Below are 20,089 nucleotides of genomic sequence, written 5' to 3'. Positions count from 1 at the left end.
ACCTAGATGAGATATCTGGAGTTGTCAAACTCATAGAGACAGAAAGTGGAATGGTGGTTGCCAGGGGCTGGGAGGAGGGGAAAATGGAGAGTTGGCTAATGGGTAAGGAGTCTCAGTTTTGCAAGATGAAAAAGTTCTGTAAAATAGTTGCACAATAATGTAAATGTACTTCACACGAGTGAACCGCACACTTTACAATGGTTAAGATGGTAAATTTTGTCCTGTGTATTTTACCAACAGTGAGATACCACTTCACACCTACTAGGATGGGTATAATCAAAAGCACAAGTTTTTGGTGAAGGACTTGAAGAAACTGGAACTCTCACATATTATTGGCAGAATGTGAAATGGTACGGCCACTTTGGAAAGCACTTGGCAGGTTCTTAAAAGTGTAACGTGAATGTACCACATGACCCAGCAATTCAGCCCATCCACCCAAGAGAAATGAAACTTATGTCTTCGTGTGGACAAAAACTTGTATGTGAATGTTTACAGGGGTATTATTTACAATAGCCAAAAACTGGAAACAATTCAAATAGAAACATCAACTAGTAAATGGATAAAAAGAAATAAATGTGGTCTATCCATACAATGAAATACTATTCAGCAACAAAAAGGAATTAAGTACTGGCATATGCTACCACACGGATGAACTTCAAAAATGTTATGCTAAAATGAAAGCCAGTCACAAAAGGCTGCATATTATATGATGATTCCATTCGTATGAAATAGTAGAAAATGTGAATTCATAGAAAACAGAAAGCAGATATTGGTTGCCTGGGGTGGAATGGGGAACAACTAAAAATGGACACGGGACATCTTTTTGGTGTCATATAAATGTTCTAAAATTGACTGTGGTAAGGGTTGATGTAAGTTTACTAAAAAACATTACATCTTAAATGTGTGAATTGTATAAAAATTAGAACTCAATAAGCTGTTTTTTAAAAAATGAAGTCCAACTTCTGGCTCAATTTGGCCAGGTCCATGTTTTGCTAGACAATTTCCATAAATGAAATGAGCTAAATCTGCAACTCCTAGATTTTGCTCAAAATATAGTTAAAATATACATATAATAAACAGAGGATCAAATGGTACTGATAGCCTTTGCAATTCTTCAGAAATATGATGAAAAATACATTAGCTGTCAACTTCCAAATGTGCAAGGGGGAAATGAGGTTTTCCACCCTGAGCTTGGGTGGGTCACCCCACCAGTCAGCCTCTCACTGGAACCGGCAAAATGAAACCTCACAAGACAGTGATCACGCACCGAGGAGAACAGTGCTGGGCTTTGCGGTGCATTCTCAATGCTAACTGAGGGCGGCATTCAAAAGCCAACACTGAATGGCAGGTGGCCTCTGTCTGCTTTCATTCCTCCATTATGGGAGAGCCGTGGCAGGAGACATTTACCTTGCAAAAGAGTCTTGGCCTCCATTGCTCCTGGGGCTGGGACAAAGCTGACATACTAAGATGATCGTAAAAAACGGTCCATCTCAAAATCCAATTCCTTCAAGGGTAATATGGATCTTAACTGATTTTCCCCAGATACTGAGCTCCCAAACTCAGCTATACTTGTTCAAATGCCCTTCTCAGGTGGAAGGCAGAACCATCTGATCACCCGTGTACCCCCAGCCTAGTCAACTGGCTTCAGACTCCTCTGCCCAGACAGAGCTAGGTGCTGGGGACACAGGGTGACCAATGATAAGCACTGTCCTTCCCTCCTGGGGGAAAGTTAGTAATCAGACATGAAGCAGGCAAAACAGTAATGAAATCATCACAGAAGCAGAATTTCCACTGCGTGGTAACAGGCAGGGGAGTGGAGGCACCTGGGAAAGGCGCCGCAGGACCATATCTCTGCTCTAAACCTGTATCCACATTAACTCATTTAACTGTCAAAAGATCCTGCAAGGTAAGTTCTGACATTGCCCCATTTTAGGGATGAGAAAATGCAGGCACAGGGTGGCAAAGGCACTCGCCTACCAGAGTCGCCCCGCCAGCTCCTCAGTGGTCCATCCAGACTCCAAGCAGGTGTGACGCCAGAAGCCAAATCCACTGCCTCAATAAACACTGGAGGAAGGCCTGACTGGAGACAGCCACAGCAGACTAACAAGAGTTTTACCCAAAGGTGCGAAGGGGCTGGGGCCGAGAAAGGGCTGATCCAGAATGCACCGACCTGCACCGTGTGAGCACCGGCCGAGGCGCGAAGGTAAGGCGACCGGCTGTGAGGCAGCAGAAGAGGCGGGAAGGGCCCTGAGTGGCTGCTGGAGCTCCCCGAGTTCGTTCTGGGGCAACACGGCCAACCCATCTGCCCATTTCCCAGCTGGGGAAACTGAGGCCCCAAGAAGCTGGAAAACTTGAGGTTCTGAGGTGCTGGCCCCTCCTCAGCCGCCCTGACTCCCCATCCGTGAGGTCATTAGGGACACGGGAGGGACACGGGACTGCAGTGAGGCAGGGCCAGGCCCGCCTGCCCTTGGAGGCCGCTTAGCTGGCCACCGTGTGGTTGCATCTCAACGCGCCCCTTCGCGCCTGGCCCGGCGCACCTGCAGCCCGGCTCCCACAGGCCCCGCCCACGGCGCGCCTCCCGGGCGGCACAGGCGGCCCACAGCACCCCCTGTCGGCGAGGCGGCGCAGGCCCGCGCCGCTTTGCTCACCGCTCGTTTTCTTGCTACCTTTTCCTTCCCCTTTCTTTCTCAGTCGCTCCTTTCCCTTCCCTACCTGTCAAGAGAACAAAGACGCCCAGTACTGTCTGTCTGGGTCCTTGCTTCTCCTTCTCCTCCCTCCTCTCACAAGGCTGTACGAAAGAAAGACCCACCTCCCACCGCCCTGAATTACAGCGGGGCCGTGGCCTAGTGCAGAGAAGAAGCGGGGACAAGCGGCCTCTTCTTTGACGACATAGGTGAAGGTGGCCAAAAGGTACCAACTTCTAAGTATAAAATAAATAAGTCATGGGATGTAATGCGCAGCATGGAGTCTATAGCTAAAATACTGTACCGTATATTTGAAAGTTACTAACAGAGTAGGTCTTAAAAGTTCTCATCACAAGAGTAAAAATTGTAGCCGAGTGTGGTGATGGATGTTAATTAGACTGATTGTGGTGGCCGTTTTGCAATGTATACAATATCAAATCATTGTGCACCTGAAACTAATATGACGTGATAGGTCAATTATATCTCAATAAACAACAAAAGAAGGCATGTTAAATCCATCCTCCGCGCCTGGTTTTCTTGTCTCGCACAGGTTTCTGTTAAGAGCGAAGCATCGCTTTGGATAAAAGCAATACAGGCTCCTGCTAATTTTCACGGGAATTTGCATTGAAAAGAGGCAGGTTTCTAACAGAAATGACATGTGATTTTGGCAATTGTAGTTTGAAAATAAAGAGTGGCTTTGCCAATGAGAGTAGATAGTGAAGAGTGTGTATAAGTTAAGCTAAGTCAGCACCTTCCAGTTTGGGATGAAAATATCTCTGAAGTATATAGGAAGATAAAAAGCTTTTTTTTATTTTCAGAAAGTATTGGGAAAGATGCATCTAAATTACCACCGTTACAATTTTCCCAATTGTTTCTCAATGTATTGAGTGAAACAAATTCTCTCTAAGTAAAGCAGTACCAGGTAAAATTAGTTCTCATTTGATAAGTTTGGATAAAACCTCAGATATATTTTCCAGAAATTGAGAAGGTCTAAGGTCCAAGTAAGAACTCTTGCAAAAGATGACATTTCCACAGTACTGAGAAGGGCCGAACCTAGTGAGAGAGCAAGAAAAATATTTTTCAATGATAGATTACTATATGATTAAAATTTTTTCTATATCTTGGTAAAATACACGTAACATAATATTACCATCTTAGCCATTTTTAAGTAAACAGTTCAGTGGCATTAAATACATTCCCACTGTTGAGCAACCATCACCACTATCCATCTCCAAAACACTTTTCATCTTGTACATTTGAAACTCTGTACACAGCCCCCACCCCAAGTCTCTGTTTCTATGAATTTGACAATTCTAGGTAACTCGTATAAGTGGAATCATACAGTATTTGTCCTTTCATGGTTGGCTTATTTCATTTAGCATAATATCCTCAAGATTCATCCATGTTGTAGCAGGTGTCTGAATTTCCTTCCTTTTTAAGGCCGAATAATATTCCATGGTATATATACGCCACATTTTGGTCATCCATTTATCCATCAATGGATATTTGTTTTGCTTCTACCTTTTGGCTCGTGTAAATAATGCTGCTATGAACATGGGTGAACAAACACCTCCTGGAGACCCTGCTTTTGATTCTTTTGGGTATATACCCAGAAGTGGAGTTGCTGGATCACATGGTAACTCTATTTTTAACTTTTTTAGGACTGGCCAGACTATTTCCCACTACAACTGCACCATTCCTACTGACAATGTCTGAGTGCTCCGATTTCCCAACACCCTCATCACATCACGTGGTTTTTGTCCTTTATTCCATTGATATGACATATTCCATTCATTCTTTTTGGATGCCAAACCAACTTTGCATTCCTGGGATAAATCACACTTCATCATGTTGTATAATCCTTTTTATATTTGCTAATATTTTTGAGAGTTCTGTGTGTGCGTTCATAAGAGATAGTCATGCATGTTTAAAGGGGTGATGGTGAGTGTCACACTGCCATGGTATGTAGGTTCCATTGAATACATTTAAAAGAGTGATACAACAGTTTATTTACAAACGTCAATATCTACAATATACCAGAAATGACATCTTTTACAAGTACTCAAACCCGTGATGAAAATTTCAGATGTAACTTTAAAAACACGTGAGGAGCCTATGGCTGTAAAAGGTGTTTTAGAAGATCTAGCCATGAGGTAGGATGAAGGATCACTGTTGTAGCCACTTTGAGGAGCCGTTGGAAAGTTCTGAGCATAAGAATACTGTGATCTCTTAGTGTTTTTACAAACCACTGTTTGGAGCAAGGGTGGAAGCAGCCCACTAAGAGACCATGGCAGTAAATCCAGGTTATATGGTGTTTTGGACCAGAGTGGTAGCAGTGGAAGTGGTGAGAAGTGATTAAGTTTTAAATATACGTTGAGAGTAGAGCCAACAGAAGATGCTAACTAATGTGATATACCATGCTGGAGGGAGGGAGGGAGAGAGAGAGAGAGAGAGAGAGAAGCAACAATAACTCCAGCTACAGGGTTTGAGGTTGACCAACTCATCTATGGACTCACCTCTGAAATGGCTTTAATAATACCCTTTGGCTCATAGAGCTGTTGTTGTGGGGTTTAAAGGGAGATATCACACTCATGAACTATGAAAGGTGGGGTGCCAGACCTCCTAGCAAAATACAACAAACTGTAGCTATTGTATTCAATATCCCCCTTCAAAGCTGACCTTCGTTGCATCACTGACATTTTAAGAATCTTTGATTAAAAAAACAACAACAACTTTGGTGTTTAGTCTTTGTGTTTTCACCAAACTCTCCTCTTACAGAGGGCAAGAATGAAAGAGTTTTGCATTCTCGGCTCATATCCCAGTGCCTGGAACACGTATTCCTTAAATACTTGTTGACTATCTTCTCCTCGCCAAATCTCATCCATAGCATGTTTCTACAAATCTATATCCTTTGGTCTCCCCATTACTTCAGGTTCCAAATTTCGTAACCTGACTTAAGGCTCTATTTTTCTCTCCTTCTCCTGTACTAACCCCCCCCCCAAGCCCCATGATCCATACACATAGATGCTAATGACAGGTTAACAATGTGCCCCCTTTCAAAGGCATGTTCAATATTTATTTGTGCACAGCTGAAAATGAAAGACGGAAAGGGAGAACCCCAGGAGGTAGTCCTTAGTCTTCCCTCTGTTGTCCCAAACTCTTGCTAGAAACTTGCACACCCCATCAGGAAAACAAAAGCCCTGCAGTTAAGAGAACTGCCTCTTTTGAAGACAAGTTAGCGCAGCTCCCACTTACCACAATGCTTGGCAATGTCCTATTCATCAGTCTGTGTCACTCCTCACCTCCCCGCCATCTAGCCCAGGAGAGCCTGTCCCATAACAGATGTTCACTAGCCATTCTCTCAGCCCTGCTGGGTGCCAAAGGGAAATGTGATGAATACGTCTTGGAGATGGCGAGATGGAAGAGTGAGCGAGAAGTCAGAAGGGAGCGTTTACTGGGGGCTTAAATCCAGGCTACGACAATAATTGCAAGATCTGGGCAGACTCACGTTTGCTTTTCTCAGTTGTAAAACGAGCCTCTTAATGCCTACCTTGGTGGCTTTCAAACTTTATTATTATTATTATTATTATTGTTATTGGAACCCTCAGTTATTTACGTTATGATCAGAACACAGCGGGCACCTGCACACACACAACCAAAACAAAAGATCATGAAACAATACTTATGCTTAATTCCAGGGATGTTGATACTTTTAAATTTTTTTTTTATTTTATTTTATTTTTTTTTATTTATTTTTTTTTTTATAGCAGTCCTGGTTCATTGGATGGATTTCACCACCCTCTGGGGGTTTTGACCCAGAATTTAAAAAGTATCTTCTCAGAGGGTGAAACCGGATAAGAATACGTGTAAAGGGCTTGGTACAGAGGAAGTCTCCCTCAATGGAAGTTTTGAAAAGTGCTGCGGTGAAGGCTGTTGGGCATTTACTTCGCCTTCGTCTTGCCTGGCCAGTTGCTGCTCATCCTCCCTGGGATTCTCGACTGAAACGCCGAGGACCCCCGAGCAGACCCCCTGCGCCCCCTCCTGTGTCTCGCTGTGTCCTGTTACGCGGTCACTCGCTTCCTAGACCTGTGCTCACCGGAAACTAGTTACTCACTTGCATGCTTGTCGCCTGCTGTGCCCGGCCCACTGCGAGGACAGGAATCTTGTCCATCTCGCCGATAAGGATCATCCCGATCCGGTGCCTAACGACACGCGGCGACCAGTTCTTGAATGAATGACCCTAAGGAAATGAGCGAGAAAGCATGTTAATCACATATCAGTGTAGTCGATGCCTTATCAACTTTTTGAGAGCTCTAGGTATTGGGGTACTTTGCTTTGCCTTCTTTATGATTTATGAAAGTTGACGTAAGAAAAAAGTAATCCAGGGAGAAATGCTTGCTTACGGGGTTGGATATCTAGGGTAGAGCTACTGTAAGTAATTCCATTATTTTGGGTTCCAGTTAGTTCTGGACCTATTTCCCCCTTGAGTCCTAGAGGGAGGGCAACGTGCTGATTTCTGTATCTCTTGTCAGCGACCAGAACACTACCCGGAAGGTAGTGAGCGCTCAATAAATATTTGAGGAATCAAAGAACCGAGCCGGAAACTAGAAATACACGAAGGAACGAACCGACTCGGACAGGTTGCAGTTCCTCCCCGGGCCAGGAGGCGGCACAAGTGCAACACCAGCCCGGCCGCCGGCAGTTCTTGGCCCCTCCGACTGACCGTCCGACGCTAGGCCCCGAGGCCAGTGCAGTAGTTGACCAATAGGAAACCGTCTTAGTTGTGGGGTCTTACAGAGATGCCCAATGAGCGTAGCGGGTCTAGGCAAGGGGCGGTGCGACAAGGAGGGGCAGAGAGGAGCGGTTAGAGGTGGGAGTTGGCGTTGCGGGCCGGGCGGGGGCCGCGGAGCTGCAATGCGGACGGGAGCGCGGCCGTGACCGGAGCTGCCGCCCGACATGAACTCGCTGGAGCAGGCAGAAGGTAGAGTGGGCCCTTTGGACCGGCCGCCGTGTCCCGGGCTCATCCCGGAAGCCGGCGGGGCTCCGGAGGGGCAGGAGTCGAGGCGACCCCGCCTCGGGGAGAGGAGGCCGCGAACGATGGGTTGAAGCGGCCGGGAGCTTGGGGGGCGCGGGGTCCAGCTCAGAGGCCAAAGGTTGGCCGGACCTGGCGGGACGCTGGTTCCGGCGCGTGTGGCCTCTGCTGACGCTGGGGGGCGTTGCGTCTGCTGCCCCTCATCCCCCGCGGTTTAAACCGTGGAGCGCTCCCTGGCTGTGTTTTATTCATTGGTAAACAAACATTTGTGCTTCGTGCATCGTTGCATGCAAAGTCACGTAGTTTTATTCTGATACTCTTGTGAGCTGTATTCCTGATTCCTTTATTCTGAGAACCGCGTGAGTTGTACCCGTAATTCCTGCCGTGGTTTCTGGTATAACCACGGGGGTAAGAAAGTGCCTCTTGATCGCACTTTTAAAGTTTAAAGAACGCGACTGGGGAAGTGATACCCCGCCTGGCTCCTTCAGCGGGAACGCCTCGGACGCCCCTGTCTTTCAGAAGGCAGCGGGATTTGACAGTGTTAAAATCACTTGTCACCCATTGGGAGGCAGGAGAGGGTCCTGGCTTTTCACGCCCACCCGTTAGCAGGTCACGGCCCGTTACGACTGGACAGAAACACGTACTCGTTAATTCTAAGGGCTAGAAATCGGAATCGGGCAATTGCGTTCAGACTTGGATGTTAGGTGATACGTTGTTCTCATAGGAAGTTCTTGGTTCCAAAAGGATTAAAACTCGAGCTGATGTAGATCCTTTTCTTTGCAACCCCCAAATTTCCAGCTTTTGGCTCGGGCTTGAGGCTGCTGCTGATTTTCCACATACCATTTTATGAAGCTTCTAAAAGTGAACCGGCCAGTTTCCTTATATGTGAAATGGGGATTAAAGAAACCTAATGTTTTGTCAAGTGTTTAACGCTGTCATAGTAAACGGAGTAAACAGTTCAGTGACACATGTAAGTTGCTTAGAAGACCTGAAGCAGTTAGAGTACCTAACGTTTCATCTTAATAGACTCCGACTAGTAAGAGGAGCTAATTAGAAGGTTGAAATCTTTTTCCGTAGATCTCAAGGCTTTCGAGAGGAGACTTACGGAGTATATTCATTGTTTGCAACCTGCCACTGGACGTTGGAGAAGTAAGTGCCTGAATGTGTTTTTAAGGGAAAATCAACTGACAATTGATACTTTTATCCCTGCCTAGCAATGATTTGCTTTTTTGGAAAATCTGATTAACAAATGCTTGCTTTACTAAAACGCAACATTTCCTTTTGTTTTAATAGTTTTAAATTTTATTTAACATTATAAATAACATGTTGTAAGGAAATTTTTTTTAAAAAGGAGCTGGCCACCCTAAAAGAACAATCTTTGTGGTTGAATTTTTATTTTCCCATTAAAATAGATGTACTTTTTTATTAAACAAATGGTACAAATTTGATAACACATATAATAACATTTTCAGTAGGCCTGTTTAGCAGTTTTACTGTTTGCCTACAAATTATTGAAATAAAGTTTTGTAAAGGAAGATCGTACTTAACATATACTTGCAAAGGTTATACAATTATCCTTCACTGATTTTAACAAAGCATAATTGTGCTGCTTTGGAGCCTAAGGTAGAAAAAAAATTTACATTATTATTGTCTAATCATAGATATCATGAGTACTACAAAGTATGATTTGAAAGAATTGTGGGTACTGCCCAGTGGAAATGTATAGGAAATGCAAATGTACAAGTGATGACATCAGTAAACGAAATGCTTTGCTGACTGATGTTGGAACCAGTCTTAATTTCTTGGACGTTCATTGTTGTAATTTAATTCCTGCCAAGAAAGAAGTACAGCAGCACACATCAAGGACATACTTCATTTCAAAGTGTAACTCAGTTTGTGGGACCGAAAGAGCATTAGTGAAGTTAGGGGGGTCTTTTTCTATGGTAAGATTTCTCGTGTGATTTTATTAGATCTATTTGCACAGTTTTAATCGTACGTTGCTGTGAGAGTTCTGATTGGTCAGAATTCACAAGTAACAATTTCCTCAGGTTCTCTAGTTTACCTAGGGATTACCCCCAAAACCTTTTTTCACTGCTACTTGAGAATCTTTTAAAATGTACATCATGCTGTTCTAGCTTAGAAAATGTAAGATAGTGAACACACTTTACTTTCTCTGGTTCATGGTCTCAGTGCTTGCATGTTAATGACATAAGCAAGCTTAATGTACAGGAAAAAGGAGGTGTGTGAGGTCCCTTCTAGTGGGTTTGCTTTTGCTTCACTTAAAAAAAAAAAAAAAAAAAAAAACGGAAAAAACTGTACTGTAGTATATCTTTTATTGGAAATAAAGAATTATAGGAAATTGAGTTTATTCTGAGCTCAGACATAATTTTGAAAGTTTGATTCTGTTACTAAACACCTAAAATGAGATATTTTTCTGTGATTTGCCTCTTCTAAAAGTACATCACCAAGAATTCTAGATAATTAAGGTTTTTCTATATTTCTATTGCTCTTTGAAGCTTGATCTCTGCATTTTAAAAATGTGGGCATCCCAAATGAAAGATAGTAACTGTCTTGATCAGAGTATTAAGTAGGTCTTGGTGCCTTTTTATTTTTATTTTCTTAGAAATGCCATTCTTAAATTTTACTTATGATCTATTCAGAATTTTTAAAATAATTCTAGGTTAGGGGGGATAAAGAAATGTTTTCTAAGATCTGCTATTAGTAGTCTCTATCCCGACTTTCCTTTAAGTCCCTTAGAGAAAATCTAATACTGATTGGTGTGTTCCATCCACACTTTCTAACACTGACTTTTGTTTAATTGAAGAGTAGGCAGTTAACTGCAAGGCAAAATCTCTTAGTCAGAAATCTCAGTGCATTCATAAAGGAGTCTTTGTGTGGTTTGTTTACGTTAGAAAATGAGAGGTTTTTTTTTTTGGTTTTTTTTAATTTACAAGATCTGTGATATCAGCACAAGGCACATTGAAAGTTACATAACATAGAATCTTATATTCAAGTTTAACCATCTTGGTTCTTACTGCTTTTAATTTCACTAATCTTCATAAGTTCTGACTAAAGTAAGAAGGGGGACAGTATCCTTAATTACAACAAGCAGGTCTCCTAATTCCTGAGTCAAGTGCATTTTTCATTTAACATTGTGTTTCCCCGAAAATAAGATCGGGTCTTATGTTAATTTTTGCTCCAAAAGATGTATTAGGGCGTATTTTCAGGGGAAGTCTTATTTTTTCATGGACAACAGTCTACTTTTATTTAAATACAGTCACGTCATCTTCTTCTGGAACATCGTCATAACGTACTAAATGCATCCATCTGGTTGACGATCTTACTGGGGCTTATTTTCAGGGAAACATGGTAAAGTGCTGCATCCTTTGGCTGTCATTTATTAGGAAGCAGTGGTAGTAGTATCGAATATTAAGAGCTTGTTTCCTTACTAATTTCGTGTTTATCTTTCATCAGTGCTTCTTATAGTGGTCTCTGTCTGTACAGCTACCGGTGCCTGGAACTGGTTAATAGATCCTGAGACACAAAAGGTAGAAGTTTTGATTTAAAATATTTAATAGATAAAATGAGATACTGGATATAGCAGTGTTTTGTTCATTATAAAGTATTATTCAAGTGCTACCTATTACTACTAATAGTGATATTAATCATATTAAAAATGTGACATATTAATTTGCTTAAGAACAACTTTGGCTGCTGGATTAACTATCTTTACAGGAAACGGGGTCTAAGAAATGTTACACCACTTATATTCTCAGTCAGTCCTGAACTCGTGTGCAGCTTTACATATCTTGTGCACATGTTATTATATATTTCAGTGTATACATTGTCTTTGTTCAGCTTTGTTCATTTAGTGTCCTCAGTGCCAGCTTTTAAAAATTAGAAAACATTTTCTTCTATGAGTTATCTTTGTTAATACCCTTCCTCATCCCATAAAACATTTGAAATGACTTTGCAGGAAACATATGGTAAAATAGCAAAATATAAATGTAATAATAAGTCAGGATTAGAAAAAAACTAATTGGACTGGGAGGTCAACACCAGGAAGGAAACCGGGTCACTGATGTTAGAGGCCAGGTGGGCCAGCACAGCTGCCAGAATTGAGTCATAGATTAGTCTCTGAGTTTCCTAGTCAGTAAAGTCACAGCCAGATCTGTGGTGTTCAGTGTCTGTGAAGAGAACACATGTATAAGTTCTTTAAGTTAGCAAAGCTTTTCTCCCCTTAGCATTTATCTCTAACAGAAATTTCCAGCCAGAAGTTTAATATAAGAACCACCGAGAGATTTCCCATTGGGCACTATCGAAGAATATCCTATACCAAATGCAATAACAGATTTCATAATCTTATTTCTTGAAGCGTCCTTTGGTGAAAGCTGATAGCATGTTTCTCAGATTGCTACCTCTTTCTGCTAAGTATGTCTTAATTTCATACTCGGGCTTTTTTTATTAGAGAACCAGTAGTCTCCAGTTTGTTAGTGACGGTCCCCACGCAGCCCAGTGCAGCTTTATTTAGGTAATGATGTAATTTTCACAAATCTTACCTCCACTTCCCCTCCCCCCTTTTAACTAGGTAGGCTACTTCCAGTGGCTTTATTTATCACTTTTGAGGTTATATAGGAGAAAAGCCTAATAGTAAGGCTTTGTCAGCAGTCTAAATGGCAATTCAGACAGCCAGGGGTTTATTTAGCATGCAGTCTCCCTGACTTTATCCACTAGCATGGAAACATAAAAGGATAGGAAGCAGGGGAGGTTGGTGATGGAATTTTATGTTAATAGAGGGGTTTTTGTGGCAGGTTGGAAACTCTCCTGTGTGTTCATTTATAAAAATCTGATCTTAAGGCTGCTCTTGGTACTCATCTTTAGGGGAAGAGTGAAGGAAGCTGGGAAGAAGATTGAAAAAGGTCTGTCTTGGGAAATGAATCTGACTTCTAATTGGGAAAAATGTAAGCTGATTTCAGCTACTTGAGATCTTAATAAAACACAGAATTAAATGTAATTTGAAATAGGCCCAAAACTCTGTAGTTAATATGATTTTCTAAATTAGGTGAGAATATAACTATTAGCCTAAGGCTTGGCTCTCTATATTTTAGTATTTAATAACCTCAAACCTGATGAGAGTTTTCAGCAGCAATTGTGTCTGTAGCAGGAGTTGCAAACTCAAAAGCCAATGGCTAGCTGGAAGGACCCCAGGTGAGAGGATGGCAAACAGGAAAGTACATGAACACTTGATCGAAAGGGGAAACTGCTGTTTGGATGTAGGTGATTATTGCCACGGAGGAAAGAAAGCTGGTAGTGGCTGATCTAGTTCAAATTAAGACATAAAACACTGTGGGCTAGCGTTGTACGAGCTGCGTAAAACAGCGAGGCCATGGGGTTAAACTGTCCTCGAAGGTTCTAAGGAGCCATGCCTCTGGAATACTAATCTTCAGGATCTCATTCTTCTGGGAGCTGCTTCCCTCCTGATGTTTCTAGCCTCTCCTTTCTTTTGACAAATGTATAAGTTTAGCTCTCAATCTTGAAACACCACGCATCTCTTGGTATGACGGTGCAGTGCAGAGCCCCGTAGTTTGATTCTGTGGCTCCCACTTAGTTTCTAGTCCTTTTGATTTCTTTTTCCAGACTCTAAATACTTGTCTTCTCTCCTTTAATCTCCTGTTCGCCACTAGCCTGGCTTCAATGCCTGTTCTTGTTCCAATCCTGGATCTTAGGCCCGTGTCCCTTTACATATGGTTAGTTAGTATCGTGTTTTCTGCCATCATCTGATTATGCCCAGATCTGAAATTAGCCCTTCTTTTCTCTTGAATTCTAGTTCTTTGTGGATAGCTACCTATTGTCTTCCCTGCTTGAATGTCCTGTGGCTGTCTAAATCTCAGTGGCTTCTAAACAAAACTCATTGGCTTCTGCACAGAGGAAGGCTGATGCTAGAGCTGAGTCTTATGGGCGTGTAGGAGTTAGCCAGGCGGAGAGGAGACAAGTAGGCTAGCATCTGTGCAAGTGGGGCATGAGATGATTCGACTGGGACCAGGTGATGCGTGGCAGAGTTTGCCCAGCTCTCTTAAGGAAGCTTTTTAACAGGGAGGGTAGCTAGATCATGTTTGACTTGTGTTTTCATTGAGACCAGAGACCTCATTTTTATTGCACAGTATTTATCGAGCACCTGTGTTTGCCAAGTGCTACTTCAGATGTTGAGAGAACAGCAGTGCACAGGGTGACAGCCCTGCGCTTGTGGACCTTAGTCTTGTGCTTTTCAAATCGCTTCTCCCTGGGAAGGGTTCGGTGCATAGTTTTGGTAGGGTGGTTTTTGATTATAGGAATGAATGAATGGAGGGAATGTTGCTGTATTGTCTTGCTACACTGAAGATATAAAATGTACATTACATATTTTTATAGCATAGCAATATGGAGAAATAGGATTATTGGAAGTCTTCAAATCCTCATATTTTCGATGATTAAACTGTTACATATCTTTATGCATGAATGGGGAGGGTAGGAATCAGTATTGTTTTAAGATTTTTAACATTTTTATATTTCAAACTCTTCCTTTACAGGTGTCCTTCTTTACATCATTATGGAACCATCCGTTTTTCACCATTAGCTGTATCACTCTAATAGGCTTGTTCTTTGCTGGAATACACAAGAGAGTAGTTGCACCATCAATGTATCCTTTACCACGAATTGAGTTTTATTCTCTGAACTAAGTTAAAGCACCTTCTCGATGATCTAGGTGTGTTGTTTAAAAGATGACTCTTGAAATGATAAATTTTCCTTTGACCCCATTCATTCAGTATAGCCGCTCGGTGTCGAACTGTATTAGCAGAGTACAATATGTCTTGTGATGATGTAAGTATTTTTTTTACTAGGAAATTATAGACGTGTGAAATGACTGAAATGTTTTAGTTTAAGTAAAACAGGCATTTTGTACAAACAGTAAGTTGTCTCCATGTAATTAATAGTGGGAATATTCCTTATAGCATTGATTTTAAGCACTTCTTTAACATCTCTGAAATTGAGATTTTTCTAATAATCATTGGTGTCTTACAATTAAATAGGTAGAGCTGACAGTTTAATTTTTCTTAATGACATAAAATCATGATAAATCTTATAATTGAAGCCATCTTAAATTTGATGAAATACAGTGTTCATTATTCGCCCAAAATGGCTCAGTTGGATGTTGGTTTTGTAAACTATTATTTTTCTGATGGTGTTTTGTATGTGGGATCCTAAATAGTCATAGATTAATTGATGGACTATGGATATACAAACCTGCTGTGTTTTTAAAAGTTGATCACGTACAAGGTGTGATCAAAAACTATGATGAATGTTTTTTAAAAAATTATTACAGTAAAAGATACATTGCCATTAATCCCCCTCAGAATACGCCCCCTCGCTTCAAACACACCCCATCGTTGTTGCCACTTTCTGAAGCAATTCTGGAAGTCCTCTTTTCATTTCCATTTGTTTCACCTGTCAGACTGGCAGAAATGACACACTTGGATGATCCCAGCACTGTGGTGGAATGGATTCACCCATACACTACTCGTTGGGAATACACATTGGTACAGCCATTTCGGAGGGCAGTTTTTATCATTCTTACAAAATGTAAAATGTGCATGCCTCACAACCCTACCATTCTCCTCTTCATCTACCCTGGGGAACCACCACACACGCACACAAGGAGGCAAGTACAAAGTTGTTACTGTGACTTCCTTTGCAGTAGTGAAAAAATGGAAACAATTTTTATGCCTCTCAGCAGGGGAATGTTAAAATAGGCTGACTATAGCCACATCTTAGGAAACCAGAAGTCAGTCTGTAAATAGGGACATAGAAAGACCTTCACGACATAATGTTAAGTGCAAAAAGGAAATTACCAAACTGTGCTGAGTTTGGTACCATTTGTTTTTAAGTTTTAATTAGGAAAATTTCCAAACATAAAAAAGTAAAAAGAAGAATGTAATGAACTCCCATGTATCCATTCTCCAGTGTCAACAGCCATCAGCTCACGGCTGGACTCATTTCATGTGCCCTTGCCCTCATCGGATTATGTTGAAACAAATCCCAGGTGATACATTGTACCTTCATATATTTCAGCATGTTAGAAACACCACATTTTTATTATTGATATATGTGAATGTAATCCATAGAAAACCATCTGGAAGAATTCATGCTAAAACTGGTTCTTCTGTAAGAGGGCCTAGAATTTGAGGTAGAAGCAGACAATGACTTTAGCTTACCTGTATTTGAAGTTTTTATAATGAGATTAATGTCTGATTTATGTAATTTAAGGTAAAGATAAAATAGATTAAAACCATGGATAGACAAATAGTAGTATAGTCATACAGTGGAATACTATATATTTTATATAAAAAGGTACAAATTGCTGAAACATGGTAACAGATGAAACTCAGAAACACATGGAGTGAAAGTAGATGTAAAAGAACACACCATGGGATTCCGTTTATTTAAAGACCAGAGACAGGCAAGGTTAATCTATGGTAAGCGGTTACGTCCGCGTAGGGAGTGGGGATCCAATGGCCAGAAAGGGTCATGGAGGAACTTTCTGGATGATAGTAAAATTCTCTAGCTTAATCTGGGTAGTGGCTACATGGGTGCATTCATTTGTTATAAGACCGTACACAAGATTTTACTGTATATAAATTATACCTCAGTAAACCAAAAATTGGTATCAAAGTTCTACCAAGATATCAAGCAATTACCAAAATTAAGTGAGAATCGAGAGGTCACTAGTATCTTGACAATACTTTTGACCAGAGGATAATAAAAATCTGTTAATTAAAACCACCTAGAATCTTACCAGCTAAAGATAAACACCATGTTTTATATTTTGTCATATTTTCTCATTTACTTTTTTATAAATTAAAGGTATATTATGGATTTTTCAAACCTTTGACTCAATGTTATGATTTAAGAGCTGCCATTTATTGGACATTAGCCATGAGTGAGGTCCTGGACTTTAAATCTGTGTTATCTCACTTAAGGTCTTCCATTTTGTTTAATTACACATCGTCCCATTTTATGGCTGCATCGTAATTTAATTCCCTGTTGGACATACAGTTTCCACTTTCCATATTATGTAACTTGTGTGTTCTCCACTAGAACTCTACTTCATGAGGACAAGGGACTTTGTCTAGATCATTATTGGATCCCGTGTATTTCACACAAGGCCTGGCACACAGGAGGCACTCAGTAAATGTTGAAAGCATGAGTAACGCTTATATGTACATCTTCATCTGGCATTTAGTTTTCTTCAGATAAATTCCTAGAAGAGGAATTGTTTGGATTATGTGGTATGCACTTTTTTTTTTGGCTAAATATGACAGTTGGCCTTCCAAGAAAGTTGTATTCACTTACATGAACAACAGCAGCATATGAGTGTCTGTTGTTCCAACCATTGGTTTACATTTTAACTTGAAATTAAAATTCAATGTTAGAAAAATAAATATTTTTGCCAGATACATAGTTTCATTCATGTTCTATACACTTTGTTTGGGAAAGAGCATAAATTAGTCTCTTCAGGTTGGGATTTTATTTTATCCAATGGATTGATTGGCTGATTTTTAGATAGCCCATGGACAGGGAATTCATCAAATACTAAAATGGTGTATGTGTGTTATAAAGTAATAGAAATTTTGGAAGAAACCTCCACACAAAGGAAACTTTGAAAACATAGCTATTAATTGCTTAATCTTGACTAAATGCAGAGAGGTGTTCTGATACCCTTCAGATGCCCTTCAAGGTTTATAGCTAAGTGGTGGTGGTTTTAGAATTCTGTATTGAAAAACTTTCATTTTTTTATTTTTACAGACAGGAAAACTAATTTTGAAACCTAGGCCTCATGTTCAATGACAGTCTGCACTCACTGTTACGGGACCGAAAGCCTTTCTTCAACTGAGTGGTATAGCAAAAGCCATAAAGGATTCCTTTCATAGTTGGATATGTGAAGGTCATAGCAACAACTGACAAGAAGTGTGCAATATTTACCCAGATATCTTGATGATGGTGACTCACGTTATCAGTGCTTTGGTACCTTTGATTATCTGTGTCGCAGTATTAGTGTCACTTTAGTACTTCAGATCCTGTGAAGATATTCGCAGATGAAGTATGTATGTATGTTGCTAAGTTAAACTTAGAAACAGAACCTCATCCAGTTTTTATAATGTATTTTTGAAAACTACTGTAAATAGCAAATCAATGCCAATGTTAAAGAGGAAAACGTTCTGTGGACTTGGTTTTCCTGCACCAGTATTTCAGGAACATCTTGCCATCCCTACAGCTCTCAAACCAGCCGTTCTGTACAGCTGTGCCTTTCAGTTACGCTCCTCTCTTTTAATCTTAATGCAGGAAAAACAGATTGGGCTTAGACTGAGGAAAAGTCATCTCCATTATGTTGTAAGAAATTAGAAATGTATTGAGAAACAGTTTTTATTAAACCAGATAGTGAACTTCAGCCACTATTGTGATATTTTCCTGTTCATTGTTTTCATTTAATGCTAAATTTACTTTATATTTTTAAAAATAATTTTAAGAACACTCCAAAGGCTTCTGAATATACAGGTTTAGTTATAAATTATGTCTGGGAATTTGATAGTCATTGTTTTAGATAATTGGATTTTATGCTTTGGTAGACATGCTGTTACACAAGTATTGCACAGGTGTAATTGATCAACCACTCCATCACAAGGAGAACGGGGGGCGGTGCCATGAACCAGAGTCTACCATTCTCACTGGTTAGAGAGAGTTATTGACATACTGTGTATGCATATTAGCCACATGTACTATAATAGCCCTTAAAATTAAACTGTTGGGATTGCTGTAAATATTTTAAAGATCTGGAGGTGCCTTTTACCTGTTTATTAGAAGATTTTGAAAAGATTTAAATTATTTCATGAGCAGTCTTTTAAATTTCGTTTAACAAAGCTGAAAATTCACTAACAGGACAAAAACATTTTAACAAGGCTACCATTTAACTTAAATGTGTTCATCTTGGCTTTCATGTGTATAAAATTTTATTCTTTGACCTGTAGCAATAAAACCCTCTGCTCCTAAGATGTCTTAAGAGGGTATTCTATATATTCTGCATTGTTTTATTTTCTGTAAATTTTGTAGGTAAATATGTGCATAAAAAATAAATACTTTATATATAATTAGCGAATGGACTTTTTCCTTGGTGTATTGTAAGTCTCTTAACTCTAACAAAAATGTTTAAACATACTGTGTTTCAGATACAGGCTAGTTCCAAATGAGATACTTTATATTTCAACTCTATCCAGTAGAGCAAATTGCAAGTAGCAATTGTACTTACCCACTTTATCAGCCTATGATTACTTTCACTATGTCTTATTCATCATTGTCTAATAACATTTAGCTGTTAATCAGGAAATGTAGGTTTTCTCAAAGTGTGCTTTACAAGCTTGCATTGCCAGTTTCCTCCAAGAGTAGAGGGATTTTATAGGTCCTTAGAAATTCTTGGAGTTACCTACTATGAGTGTTTAATGAAAGCCGTGTATCTTCTCCATAACAGAAATACACCTGTGTACATACATATACTTTGCTTGCATTTGGAGAGGATTTCATGGGTTTCCTGATGCCAGTCTACTTGGAGGCCATTGGCCCCAAGATAGAAACTTTTGTTAACGATTTTTCATACCTTTAGTCCTAGCAGAATAGTTCATTTTCCAAAAAATAATCTTTACTTTGGTCGAAATGGCCCAAGGATCATTGCCAGACTGGCTTCTCTTCACCACCACCCTCACCCTCAAACCCACTTCCGCAAAGTTAGAGAATTACTGATTGAATCCAGTCATGTATTTTACAGGTGGGGAAGACAGTCTCAGTTTCAAAGTGACTCTACTCTAGGTCCCCAGGACTTTACGAAAGACAGAACCAGCACCTGAACCCCCGTCTCTGGATTCAGATTGAAAGGATGTTTATGAGTGTGTGTCAACGTTGAACTGAATTCATGAAACAGTATAGTGTTATGGTTAAGAAGGTGGACCCTTGGGGTGGCCGGTTAGCTCAGTTGGTTAGAGCATGGTGCTGATGACCCCAAGGTTGCCGGTTCGATCCCCGCATGAGCTACACTCTCCTTAAAAAAAGAAAAATGTGGACTCTTATTGCCAGAATGGATTTGATTCTCAGATGTGCTCCTTGCTAATTTTGTAACTTTAGGCAAATTATGTACCCATAGTTTCCTCAATTGTAAAATGGGCATAATGCTCATGTCCTAGGTAGGTGATATATAGGACTGAGGTGCAATGTCAAACTCCCAGGTTTGTATTGTGTATTGAATGTGTTCATTCGTGTAAAGCACATGAACAGTGCTTGGCTAGAGTCAGTG

General features: G+C 40.5%; 1 protein-coding gene and 1 long non-coding RNA gene across 2 annotated transcripts; one reads left to right on the top strand and one right to left on the bottom strand.

Moving 5' to 3' along the window:
• Positions 1 to 3,300: 3,300 nt before the first annotated feature.
• On the bottom strand, positions 3,301 to 7,283 carry LOC141567519 (uncharacterized). Its single transcript, XR_012490204.1, has 3 exons — positions 7,088 to 7,283; positions 6,799 to 6,924; positions 3,301 to 3,737 (listed from the first exon to the last, which is right to left on the bottom strand). It is a non-coding gene; the product is annotated as an uncharacterized LOC141567519 (long non-coding RNA).
• A 223-nt stretch (positions 7,284 to 7,506) lies between these two features.
• On the top strand, positions 7,507 to 18,896 carry CNEP1R1 (CTD nuclear envelope phosphatase 1 regulatory subunit 1). Its single transcript, XM_019731892.2, has 6 exons — positions 7,507 to 7,665; positions 8,794 to 8,865; positions 11,191 to 11,264; positions 14,283 to 14,392; positions 14,520 to 14,574; positions 17,557 to 18,896. The coding sequence occupies exons 1-6, from the start codon at positions 7,641 to 7,643 to the stop codon at positions 17,596 to 17,598; spliced, it is 378 nt and encodes a 125-aa protein (XP_019587451.1). The 5' UTR covers positions 7,507 to 7,640; the 3' UTR covers positions 17,599 to 18,896.
• Positions 18,897 to 20,089: the final 1,193 nt, after the last annotated feature.

Source organism: Rhinolophus sinicus, linkage group LG11 (assembly GCF_036562045.2).
Source record: "Rhinolophus sinicus isolate RSC01 linkage group LG11, ASM3656204v1, whole genome shotgun sequence".
In the NCBI taxonomy this organism is placed as follows: Eukaryota; Metazoa; Chordata; class Mammalia; order Chiroptera; family Rhinolophidae; genus Rhinolophus; species Rhinolophus sinicus.
The sequence above is the reverse complement of the archived record's forward strand: the minus strand, read 5'-3'. Positions and strand labels throughout refer to the sequence as shown.